The sequence below is a fragment of the Saccopteryx leptura genome, chromosome 3 (assembly GCF_036850995.1).
Source record: "Saccopteryx leptura isolate mSacLep1 chromosome 3, mSacLep1_pri_phased_curated, whole genome shotgun sequence".
Lineage (NCBI taxonomy): Eukaryota > Metazoa > Chordata > Mammalia > Chiroptera > Emballonuridae > Saccopteryx > Saccopteryx leptura.
In genome coordinates, this window is record NC_089505.1 from 283622010 (window position 1) to 283634796 (window position 12787).

General features: G+C 34.2%; 1 protein-coding gene across 10 annotated transcripts in view; it reads right to left on the reverse strand.

Moving 5' to 3' along the window:
• Positions 1 to 12787, reverse strand: part of BIRC6 (baculoviral IAP repeat containing 6) — a 238151-nt gene that overhangs the window by 58812 nt on the left and 166552 nt on the right. For all 10 annotated transcript variants that reach the window (XR_010750445.1, XM_066378557.1, XM_066378563.1 and 7 more), the window contains exons 57-62: positions 11987 to 12116; positions 8277 to 8408; positions 7179 to 7346; positions 5915 to 6088; positions 3744 to 3940; positions 1849 to 2149 (exon numbers count right to left, since the gene is read on the reverse strand). Coding sequence is in view for 9 of the 10 variants with exons in the window: in XM_066378557.1 (XP_066234654.1) it covers positions 1849 to 2149; positions 3744 to 3940; positions 5915 to 6088; positions 7179 to 7346; positions 8277 to 8408; positions 11987 to 12116 (1102 nt within the window). In the remaining variant the exon portion in view is untranslated. The remainder of the gene's footprint in view (positions 1 to 1848; positions 2150 to 3743; positions 3941 to 5914; positions 6089 to 7178; positions 7347 to 8276; positions 8409 to 11986; positions 12117 to 12787) is intronic.

Genomic DNA, 12787 nt, shown 5'->3' on the forward strand with positions numbered 1-12787 from the left:
ACATGGAAGCGATCACCTCTAATCAAAACTATGATTTTTAATAACAAAAAAATATCAGTTTTCAAATTTCAATGTCATTAACTGAAGAATTAGAGATAAACCAAATGAAAATCTACTTGCTGGCCTACCCTGATATTTTTTTTTTTTTTTTTTGAGAGAGAGAGAGAGAGAGAGAGAGAGAGAGAAAAGAGAGAGATGAGAAGCATCAACTCATAGTTGGTTCATCTTAGTTTTTCATTGATTGCTTTCATATATGCCTTGATCGGGATGGGGGAGGGGGGGAGAATGTTGTCAAGCTGAGCCAGAGACCTTTGGGCTCAAGTTGATGATCCCACACTCAGGCTAGCAAACCTGCTCTCAAGCTGGTGAGCCTGCACCCAAGCCAGATAAGTCTGCACTCAAGCTGGCAATCTCAAGGTTTTGAACCTGGGTTCTCAGCACCCTGGGTCGACACTATCCACTGCGCCACCACTAGTCAAGCTTATTTCTTCTACTAAACAAAATTACCAACCCATTGAAAATAATCATCATAGTTTCTTCTTTATTATTTTACAAAACACATTATTATATTTTTCTATTTTCATCATTCTGTTTTTTATTTTTTTAAGATTTAATCTATTGATTTTAGAGAGCAGGAGAGAGAGAAAGAATGGGAGGAAAAGGAAGCATCAACTTGCTTCTCGTATGGGCCTTGACTATGTTCTCTTTTTTCTTTCTTTTTTTAAAAATTTTTTCCATTTATTTGAGAGAGACAAAGAGAGAGAAGCATCAACTTGTTCCATTTAGTTGGTCCATTTTAGTTGTAGTTTCACTGATTGCTTCTTGTACATGGGCTCTGACCAGGGAGATCAAGCCAGTGACCTCAGTGCTCCAGGAAGATGCTTTATCCAATGAGCCAACCAACCAGGGCCTCATTCTGTTCTCTTTACTCTAAAAATTACTACCAGGCCCTGGCTGGGCAGCTCAGTTGGTTAGAATGTTGTTGGATATGTCAAGGTTGTGGGGTCGATCCCTGGTCAGGGCACACACAAGAATCAACTGATGAATGCACAAATAAGTAGAACAACAAATTGACACCTCTTTCTCTCTCTAATATCAATAAATAAAAAATTTTAATTTTTAAAAAATAAAAATAGCTACCAAATTCACTTTCTTAAAAAATATTTTCATCATAAAACTTTAATGTTTTAATAAATCTTCATAGCTATTCAGAATAAAATCTGAAGTTCTTTATAAACCTTTTCATGATCTGTTACCAATATCAGCCTTTAAAATGAGCTCTCTGTGCAGCTTTTTCACAATTTTTTACCAGCTACCTTATCATTTCTCATATATTCTGGGTACACAAATACCACTCGAACCATTCTTTCTAAACTAACTCCATCAGCAACTCGGTCCTTCATGGCCACACTAGCAACTGCCATGGCACTGTATTCGCAACATGGGTAGTGAGGCAGGTCCCTCCAACCTGACAGCCGCACAGTGCTGCACCTCTCTCAGGGCTTGTACAGCTCATGAAGTCTGTGTGCTCATACACATTCCTCGTTGCTATTACTAGACGACACTAGCTACTTGAGGGTAGGGTCTAAATACCACCTTCATCTTTTAATCTTTCCAATGATGCCCAGCAGTTCTGTAAGTGCTCAATAAAACACCTTTTGAACAAATAATGAAATGAAAATAAAGATATTTAAAGATTTATTATGTCTATTATTGGAACTAAGTTGCCAACAATAAATCATTAGGTAACTTAACTACAAAAGAAAAAAATGATGAGTAATAGGTAATGATCTGAATAACTTTTACACAACCCTATATTAAATTTCATTAATAGCACTAAACACTTACTTCCTTCTCCATCATCTGTCACTCCCAACACCAATCGAAGAAGGCACTGGGCATGTTTTCTCTCTTTTAGTAGTACTTCAGCATAGCCCGGAAGACGAAGAAATAATCCAAAAGCAGCCAAAGAATGGGCTGGTATAGGAGACATGGTTTGTACTGCTGACTTGATAGGTGGAGGTTCAGCCGCAATGGTTTCTGGGGCTTCATAAACTAATTCCCCTGATTGCTCAATGGTCACCCATTCAAACTGATCACTGTCCTTTGGCTTTTCCTGAGTGGTGGATGTTACAACTGGGGCACTCACCTAAACAAACAACAATTTTTATTTGGCTATCTGTTCGTTTCACCATCAGGTTCAATTTAATCATTGGACTCCAAATTATCTCTTTAAAATATAGAAATATAAAGATCAATACAGAGACTTTCTTTAAAAAAAAGCTTCCAAACATAGAAATTATATGATATCAGGACTATGATGATGTCTGCTAAGTATCTCTAGTTTAAACTTACTATTTTTCATCCTTTGTAATTAAAAAGATTCTTTTGAGACTATATAATAAACATCTTGTTTCACACCAAACTTTGATCCATTACAACTAGTATTTTTATAATTCTTGCCTAAAACAATAATCATTATGCTAGTTGCCAAATGGTGAAGCTAATTCTATTATTCCTTCTTCATTTATTAGCTGGCACTTAACTGTAAATATTCCCTTCTTTCCCATTATTTATTTAGTTATTCATTTATCAATTTATACAAACTAGTCTAGATTCTAATGTTATTCTATAGGTTTTAATACTCTCTTCTTTTAATTAATGACCAAGTAGAATCAGACTTGGTCAGTTGGATCCCCTTAAAGCAGGGTTCTGTATCTAGGCTGATCTTGTATATTCCCCATCCCAATCCTAGAATATCTCCATGGAGTCCAGGGCCTGAGAATGTGACCTTAATCAGACAGTGAATCTTTCAGATGTAACCAAGTTAAAATGAGGTCATACTGGACTAGGGTAGATCCTAAATCCAGTGACTGGTGTCCTGAGGAGAGCAAGATACACATCTGGCCATGTGAAAATGTAGACAGAAATTGGAGTGATGCAGCTATAAGTCAGTGAATGCCATTTTGGCAATCACCAGAGCCTATGAAGAGCCAAGAAAGGATTCTCTTCAGGAGCCATCATAGAGAACATGGCTGTTATTACCTGGTTTTATACTTACAGCTTCTTAAACTGTAAGAGAAAATTCTGTTATAAGCCACCCAATTTGTTGTACTTTGTCATAGCAAACTGATGCAGGTACACAGAATATCCTACATTCAAGAAATTAGAGAATACATTCCCCACCTTATTCAACAAAGAAAGAGCTTTGTATTTACAACTCTCCATGTACCACATGCCCCCCCATTCATAAAAAAAATAACAGTAATATTAATAAATAGGTAAGGAGGTTAAAATAATGTTTTATTAACTAATACAGAAACAACACCTAAAAGAAAAATAAAAGTTAAGCAAAAAAAGACAATGTATTTAGACAGAAGTATACACTACAATTTTACTCTCCCATTGACAGTAATACCCACAAGTTAATATCACATCTAAAGAAGCACAGAACCAAAAACATTAGTGTGACAAGCATAAAATCAAGGTAAATGCAACAGTGTAACAAGGTTGGCAAAGATGCTCAGTCTTCAACATTCCTTCAATATCAACTAATTCACACACACACATTTACACAATACTCAAAGACTAAGTGAAAGGGTACTTCCAAAGATTAATATAATAAAGTTAAAAAACAAAATATTTCTCAATAAAACTGAAAGGAAAACTGTAAGTGAAAAAACAAACAAAAGAACAAAGGGCCTGACACAGAACGATATATTCATTTTGGAATCTTATCTTACCTGTTGAATTACTTCTGGATATAGCATGGGTAGTCTCTCTGCAATAAGAGCCAGTCCACCCATTCCTGCAAAAACTTGTAATGGTGACTGAATGGGACAAGTTTCAAGTAAAGACTCATCCAATATCCCATCCATACATTCATCACTTGGAGTGAGAGCCTCATCTTCTGGACAGCTACCAAGTAAATCTCCATGATCTAGAATAAGAGATTTTTAAAAAGAAATAATCTGTTTTTATAGTACTCCTTCATTTATAAAACAGATATTGTCATCAACAAAAGAGCATAAATAAATATCTTAAGTTATTCAGATATAGCTATGTTAAAGCTAGATTGCTAAAAAATGTTTAAATGACTTCTGGGTTGGCCTTCTATAGTCTTGCTACTACTCAAAGTATGGTCCAGGTACCAATACGACTGGCATCACCTGAAAGCTGTTCAAAGTAAGACTCTCTGGACTGACCTGAGACCTACTGAATAAGAATCTGCATGTTAAGGATATGTAGGTAATGTACAACCATACTCAAGTTTGAGAATAGTCCTTTAAGGAATAGTCGCTAGTTACATTCTATGTGAAATTAAGTAAATCCTCAGAGACTCACAGCAAATAATAATGCATGCACATGTTAGGCTCTAAAGCATCTAAGGAAAAACTAAAGATAAAAACTTACAGAAAACTAAAAATTACACTATACTAATTTAGGTTGGGATCATTCACAACTAAAAAACCAAAAGGTTGGTATGCTCACAATAATCAGACCACATAAACATTGAGACAAATAATCCTGGGCAAAGGAAACGTACTAAAATTTACTAAAGAATACAAACGGCCAGTATTAATTAAATATTAAACTTTAATCAAGAGAAAAACTAAAGTTAAAATAAGATGACACCATAGGCATACTATGAAAACCGCTGCTTAAATAGCATTTATATCAGTAAAAAATGGGAAACAATCAGAATTTCTGAATAATGCAGTAAAACTCAATTTTTTTCTATTCATATTTTTAAAAGGCAATAAAGATGCACATTTATTAATGAAAAATAAGTAAAAATAAAGTTGTAAGAAAATGTATGATCCCAATTCTGTTCTGAGGGAAAAAATATTTGAGCATAAAATCCCATTGGTGGGATTCAGTTAGTTTGCACTGGTTGGGCAGAACTGATAACCTAATTTTTTGTTGAACCGGTTGTTAAAATGGCACTTGTAATCAGGCTGCTCTTTAAGGTGGGCACCTGGGCAGCTATGCAATGTGGAAATCACAAATGTACACTCCTTCCTCTTTTTTAACATTCATTTGTGCAACAGCGTATTCTAAGTGCCTTCAGTAATGTTCATTCCGTCCATAGGTGAAAAAAAATTGTGAGGACGCCAATAAAGAAGCAATATGGCCTGACCAGGCGGTGGCGCAGTGGATAGAGCGTCGGACTGGGATGCAGAAGACCCAGGTTCGAGACCCCGAGGTCGCCAGCTTGAGCGAGGGCTCATCTGGTTTGAGCAAAAAGCTCACCAGCTTGAGCCCAACATCGCTGGCTCAAGCAAGGGGTTACTTTGTCTGCTGAAGGCCCGTGGTCAAGGCACATTAAAAAAAAAAAAAGAAGCAATATGAAAATATCTTCAATAATAGTTTTACTCTATTTTGTAAGGTATTATTTAATATTTTTTCATTAATATTTTAAAACTTTCTTATAACCTAGTTCTGTGCACCTCTTTTAATATTCTTATTTAAGCATTAAATACATAAAATAATAAACTACCTTTCAGTATACTGTTTATACTTTCAATAGTCATTAGGGCAGAGAACTGGTTGTTAAATTATTTGAATCCCACAACTGAACACCACTTTATATAAATTATCAGTAAATTGAAAATCCTGAATTGAGATTCTCACTTTGATTATAAAAATGATAATTCACATGACTCATGCAGAAATGTTAGAAATTAAAGTACATGTGCCTATAACATGTGATACTATAAGAAGAGTTAAGATTAATTTCTAATGAAAATAGCGACAATTTTTTATATTTACAAATAACTCATTCATAAAGAAAAATACCTTTATGTTAAGTTGATACAAGAAATAAAAAAGAAAATAAGTCAATAGCTATAGAAATGCTTGCCTCCTCAGATTATAGACTGTACTTTTAAAAGAATATGATCTGATTATATACCTTTTTCAGGGTGTAGTCTTTTAAAAGAATCTGTTTTTGATAGACTTGGGTCTGTGATAACTCTTGATCCCAATTTAACAGTCAGATCTATTGAGCGGTAACCTTGAGGAAGTTTTCGGTCATACAGGAGAGTTAAAAGTTGAGCAAGCGTCATTTCAGCAGGCAATGGCTGGCCTAGAAGTGACAGAACTAAGTTAAACCTGGAATCCAAGAGAGAGACACTGACCTGATTTAACTTACTCAGTTACTTATTTTACTAAATTATAGGTAGGAGTGAGATTCTGACACCAAATTCAGACAATCCATAGAAAATTTACAAAAATTAAAATCTATTTGACACATGTGAACAACAAATAATGTCTGTAGAAAGTGTTCATTAGTCACTAAACAATCCCACCAAGACGTTCTGAGCCACTGCAAATAGAGACAAAGAGACATTCCTGTAACTCTGTGGTTGACAAATCTATAAAAGGCCAGATATACTGCTCACAAAAATTAGGGGATATTTTATAGCTTCATGTTCGTTTTGAAATATGCCCTAATTTTTGTGAGCAGTATATAATAACTATTTCAATCTATGGAAGCTTTACAAACTGCTGCAACTACTAACTTTTGCACTGTATCATGAAAACAGCTACGGACAATACATAAATGAGATTAGCTGTATTTCAATAAGACTTTTTTTTTATAAAAAGAGGCATCCGGTCTACCAGTCATAGTTTGTTAACCTCTGCTATAAATCAACTATGTAAAGTTAAGAAGGAAAACCCATTCAAAGTTAGTTGGAAATTTGACTGTAACGATACAGTAGCAAAAATGGAGATAAAATGGCTATCACCTTGATCGACTAAAAGTATATTGGTCAAAGAACATGTTTAGCTGGGAAAAATATTGCTTAATTATTAGTGACACATCTAAGAGTTTTACAGCCAGACTAATTATTTAAAATTTGCCTCACAATTTTTCCTCTATCACTGTGAACTCTCTAAACCATTTATCTTACTGTGTATTTTATTGTACAGTGACAGCAACATTTAGGAAACTAGTAAACCATAATAGGCAACATTATAGTGTTTAAAAGGATATGAAATAGGCTACTTTCTTTTTTGCTCTCACTTCTCTTGGAAGTGCATGGACAAAGTTGGTAATTCATTTATCTCATCAATAGCATCTGATTAAACATGATTCTGGTGATTACACACCTGATTTGTATAGTTGTAAGATTACCAAAATTTCTTACATGTTTTATCATTGTGAACATTACCTGCCAAGAGCTTGTGGAACAGGTGAAACACTGGGACAGTGATGATTTTGCTGGCAGTCTCTGCTGCTGAGGAAGCACCTCCTATCTTATCAGACACTGTCCTCCCTCTCCTGGACGGGGGCCGCGGTGGTGTAGCTGACACAGCACGCTTTGACTGGGATTTCAGTCCTAAAAGTAAAGAACCAGTACGATTCTATAGAGCCAACACACTAATGAAGTAAAAGTGTATTTCTATGATATTTTAATAAAGAACCATATTCCTAACCAACGCCAAAAGAAATGTTTCTTTTAATCTAAAATCTGATCACCCTATTCTATTTGTCCTTCAAGAGACTCCACAAATAATACTGGCTGCATTTGTAGCTATTTTCTAGGAAAGTAAAAAATACTGTCAGCTACTGTATTCTATGAGATACAGATGACCGTCCATTTACTAGAAAGTAGTTTTGTGAAAATATGTGTAGAAAATCTTGTGTTCTTAATTTTTCTCTGACAGACTAGATTAAACCAACACACAGGTCTACTATTTGACAAGTAGGTACTCTAAGCTGAGCTTCTCTCTTAACTAAAATCATCACACCTATGTTAAAGAATATATCCTCCCAAATTACCACTTATTTTGGTCATTTTTTCTTCCTGTACATAATAGAAAAACTCATTTTTTTCAACCAACTTCTTTCAATTATTTTTATTTTCTACTTTTATGTAAGAAATGAACACATCATAAATGAAAAACTGATGAATACTTTTCACCTTGCTTTTGCTTTTTTTAAAACAGGGAGGTTATATAAAAATTTCTTAAGACATAGATTTGTTAGAGTATAATTCTCGGTACACTGTCAAGTTGAATATCTAAACTACTCACACATGTTCAATATCTGATGACATATTATAAGCTTTGGACATAAAATAAGTTTAATAATTCCACTACCAAAGAGTAACGTATTTCTGGTGAAATAGTTTTATATTTAGTACTAAGACATCATTATAAGTGAGCTTTTCTGCATTAACACTTTTTATTACATGAAGTTCCAGTAAATATAAACTGTTACACTGTATAGAAACCCAAACAAAGTTTATAAAAAACAGAAAGCATACCTGAAGCAACAACAACACTATAATTGTCCTGAAAACCGTTTTCTGCCTTAACTTTTTCTTTCTCTTCATGGTTTTTCTTTTCTTTGTCATCTTTTTGTTCACTAATTAGTTTAGCGGTGATACTTGGTGTATCTGTGAGAAAATACTATGTAAAATACATTGCTTTTCAAAGTCATTAATAAGGGAACTGACAAATATCTCAAAGGAAGATAAAAGTTTACACTATCACTATGTATAGGTAAATGGATTAGTATGAAGAAATATTGAGGCAAAGTCTGATATCAGTGAAAGAGAACCACCATTGTTCTTAAGCCAGCATACTTAAAACCCAATCTCCAGAAAATATTACATATTACAAAGTATTACATATTACTTCTAGAGGCAAGAAAAACCATTACTATGAAAATTAGCTGTATTTTAGGTATAATTCAATCTGCTTGCCACCTAAATCTACCTTGTTCCTTACAACATGCATATCAAGAAGATTGTTTTCAAAATAAAGAAGTCTTAGCCTTAGCAAAGTTACAGAAAACCTAGAAAAGGCTACTAAGGTATTCAAGCTCAGGATTCATCCTAAAGTGTTACATTAGACTTCTAGATATTCTATAAATGCAGTATAAAAACAAAATTTCATTAACAGATTGTTTTGCTATTTTATTTAGTTAGAAATCTTACATAATGTTTTACCAGTGTTTTAAAAATGAAATCTAATACTTTCATAGTTATTACTGAGTATTTTTCTTTTCATTACTTTGGAATATGGCATGCTGTTGAAAATCATGAAAAAGATGGAAATGATATGATGATCTTATTTATTTAGCCTTTAAGAAATCCAAAAAGCTTGGTGAACTTTCCTAATATTAAAAATGTTTTCACTAAGTGGATATAATTAACATAATTTCTTTTTACTTTTCTAACTTAACACAATTATGATACAATGATTTATTAAATGATTAGAAAGGTAAAATAATCATGATAAAACAGCATCTTTTGTATCATCCCCCTATTTTAAAGTTTTTTAAAAGTATTTGAATATGTCCCAGTGGTCTCAATTTTTAGATTCTTCCTAACTGCAGCTTGTCCTTACACAGGTCCTGCTTTTGTGAAATTAAAAAAATGTATAAACACTATAAATAATACATACATAGTAAGTCAATACACTTTACTTTCATACAAAAACAACTAAGGAATTCAAAATGGCAAAAATAGTAACATAAGAGAGTAAAATATTTAAGCAATAAAAAACTCACACAATTAACTCACAGTATAATCAGGTAGAAAAACATGAAAGGATCATGAGGGGATAAGAATATATTGCATTTAGTGTTATACCATTCAAACAAAAAAAATATCAGCCCTGGTCGGCCTGGTGTGTAGATGTCCTGGGTTCGATTCCCAGGCAGGGTACATAGGAGAAGTGACCATCTGCTTTTCCACCCCTCCCCCTCTGACCTCTCACTTCTCTCTCTCTCTCTCTCTCTCTCTCTCTCTCTCTCTCTTTCTCTCCCCCTCTCCTGCAGTCATGGCTCAGTTGGAGCAAACTGGCCCCAGGCACTAAGGATGGCTCCATGGCCTCTGCCTCAGGCACTAAAAAGAGCTCAGTTGCTGAGCAATGAAGCAAAGCCCCAGATGGGCAGAGCACCACCCCCTAGTTGGCTTGCTGGGTGGATCCCGGTCAGGATGCATTCAGGAGTCTGTCTCTGCCTCCCCTCCTCTCACTGATTAAAAAAAAAGAAAGAGAAGAAAAAGATATCACTTAGAAAAGGTTTTCTCAACTTCTTGTTTAAAATTATTCTGCTTTGTATTTCTACTTTGGTCAAGATAAATTAACAAAGACAAGATTTGCTCCCCCATATGAAATAACTAGAAATTAAGAAAATATATGAAATAATAGTTTTCAGACACTGGGAATCAGGAAGGCAGGACAGTGATACCGAGTGAGTGAAACCATATGAGGTGAGCCCCAGGGTTGTTTCAGCTTACTGCCTGGAGAGATTCCCAGGCCACAGCTCAGCACAGCCCAGGTGTTACCGAAGGAGAGGATGCAGAGCTGGGACACCAGGAGGACAAAGGCACTTGGCTGCAGTTTGGAAGGCACAATGCCAAGGAGAAAAGATCACAGTAAGCAATATAAATCATCCAACATTTTAACTTCAACATTTTAAAAAACGTTTTCTCAAGATGACTCTGTTGGACTTTTTACTAGGATATAGTGATCTTCCAAAGCAAACAGTTTATTTTTTTTTTAATTTTAGGTAATAAAGGGAACTTATCTGTAAACTAAATCAGAGAATATGACATTATAGAAAATAGCCTTCTTTTATAGCAAAGATAAACAAAAAACCTTAAATTTCCAATTACTTTGCAATATATCTATCCTTCATTATCAAATTAATATATAAAATCCCAATATTTAAATTTTGATACTATTCCCCATTTCCTTCCTTCATTTAATTAACTAATTTCTCATTTTTTTTCTTCATTATAGAAAGGACAATTTCAGGGCTCTGTCAGATAAAAGTTTGAAAGAATCTAATTTTCAGAGAAGTAGATGTAACAGAAAAAGTAGACATTTTCAAGTAAGAAAAAAAATTGTACTTATACATCTGTATAGTATTCTACCATTTTATTGTGTAACTTGTAAAAAGATAAAAGGTAAAAAATTTTTAGAAGAGTTATAACTTTTATGCACATACTTGTATTAGATGCGGTAAAACTGAAAAATAATCTTTTCTATCTTATTTTCTTATGGTGATTATATACATTCATATAGTTTAACTTACCATTTTTATATGGTTAACAACTCCCAGTGTCTTCAATCCAGTCTTTTATTTTAAGCTTAGATTTGTATTTACAACTGAACTCTAGACATCACCAGCTTTTTAATGAGATATTGCTGATTTCAATTATAAGTGTTGCTTAAAACTTAGGCATGTTCATGTACAGAAATATACTTGTATTACATTAAAATGTAAACAGATAACTTTCCAGCTTGTTTTTAAATCTGACAACATACATAAGATCCTAAATACTTCGAAAGGCTGAATATGTATCTTGGCCACTACTGTATATCTCCACTACAAACTATTGTGCTTACAAATAGCAGATATTCAAAAAATTCATTCACTGATTAGGGCTTCTGAGAGGCAATAAACTCAAACCATCCACAGTCAATTTGCATATGTTTTTAGGATGTTAATAAATGATATACAAAGGTATCATGTGAGAGCTTTCGAAATACAGGTAAGAAAACAAAGGGGAAAGTTCTCTCTGCTTTTCCACTGACAACAGGTCACCAATCAATTCTACCTACTTATTTTCATCATCTGAACATACTTATTCCCTAGATTTAATAAATGTTTATCACTGTCATCCAAGCTAATACTCTGGAATTCAGCCAGGTGGTTTATTGTAAGAAAATTCTATCAATGGCTTCGCATAGCTTGTCTACATATCCAACTACTTATTCTTTCATTACTACACATGACACGCAACACCAAAAGAAATAGAGATGCGGAAATCTATTTTACATTTTGTCTTCATCAGCTACTTACTCATGCCTCACAGTGTGAAGATATCTTGACCTTTACTAGCCATTAAATGGTTGCTGAGTGAATGAATGCAGTAAAATAAACAGTGATAAAAGTAGTAAAATTCCAAATACATCGATCATAAAGTTAAAGAAAAATTAATACTTAAATCTGACTTGCCTGACACTCTGTCAAGGACTTCTGACAATGTTGTAGAGACTGGCAAATGAAGTGTACGGAACTTGTGGCCTGCTCCATACATTGGATGCTGGATGACATGGCTAGTAGCATTGATTCTACCTTTGTACAGCTGAAAATGAATTCAAAAGAAATCAAGATGTGATTTTTTGAAATACATATCATGAAACAATTTCAAAAGTATAAAAAATTCGACAACTCAAACAAAATATAAAGAGCTTGTTTTATGTATTTCTTTAAATGTGGCACATTTATTTGCCATGTGAATTGTTGGTCCTACCATACCTAATTATGTTACTATTTCCCAAATCAAATTATACTATTCAAGGTAATGCATAATTAGGTTATTCTAGGCAAAGAGGGTTATCTGAAAGAGATTTTTAAATTCTATTTTCACCTTGCTTTATTAGAAATTAGAACATAGAGATAACTGCAAACTCTGATGTGAAATTATAAAGTATCTTTACAAACAGATATCATTACAATTTCATTTAATTAGTCCTGGCAGTTTTGCTCAGTGGTAGAGAGTCGGCCTGACATGTAGATGACCTGGGTTCAATCCCCAGTCAAAGCACACAGGAAAAGCGACCATCTGCTTCTCCATCCCTCCCCCTTTCCCTTCTCTCTCTCTCTCTTTTTCCCTCCTGTAGCCATGACTCAACTGGTTTGAATGCATCAGCACCAGGCACAGAAGATGGCTCCATGGAGCCTCCAATAAAGAGCTAAAAATAGTTCAGCTGCGAATATGGCCCCAGGTGGGCAGAGCATCAGCCCAGATGGGGG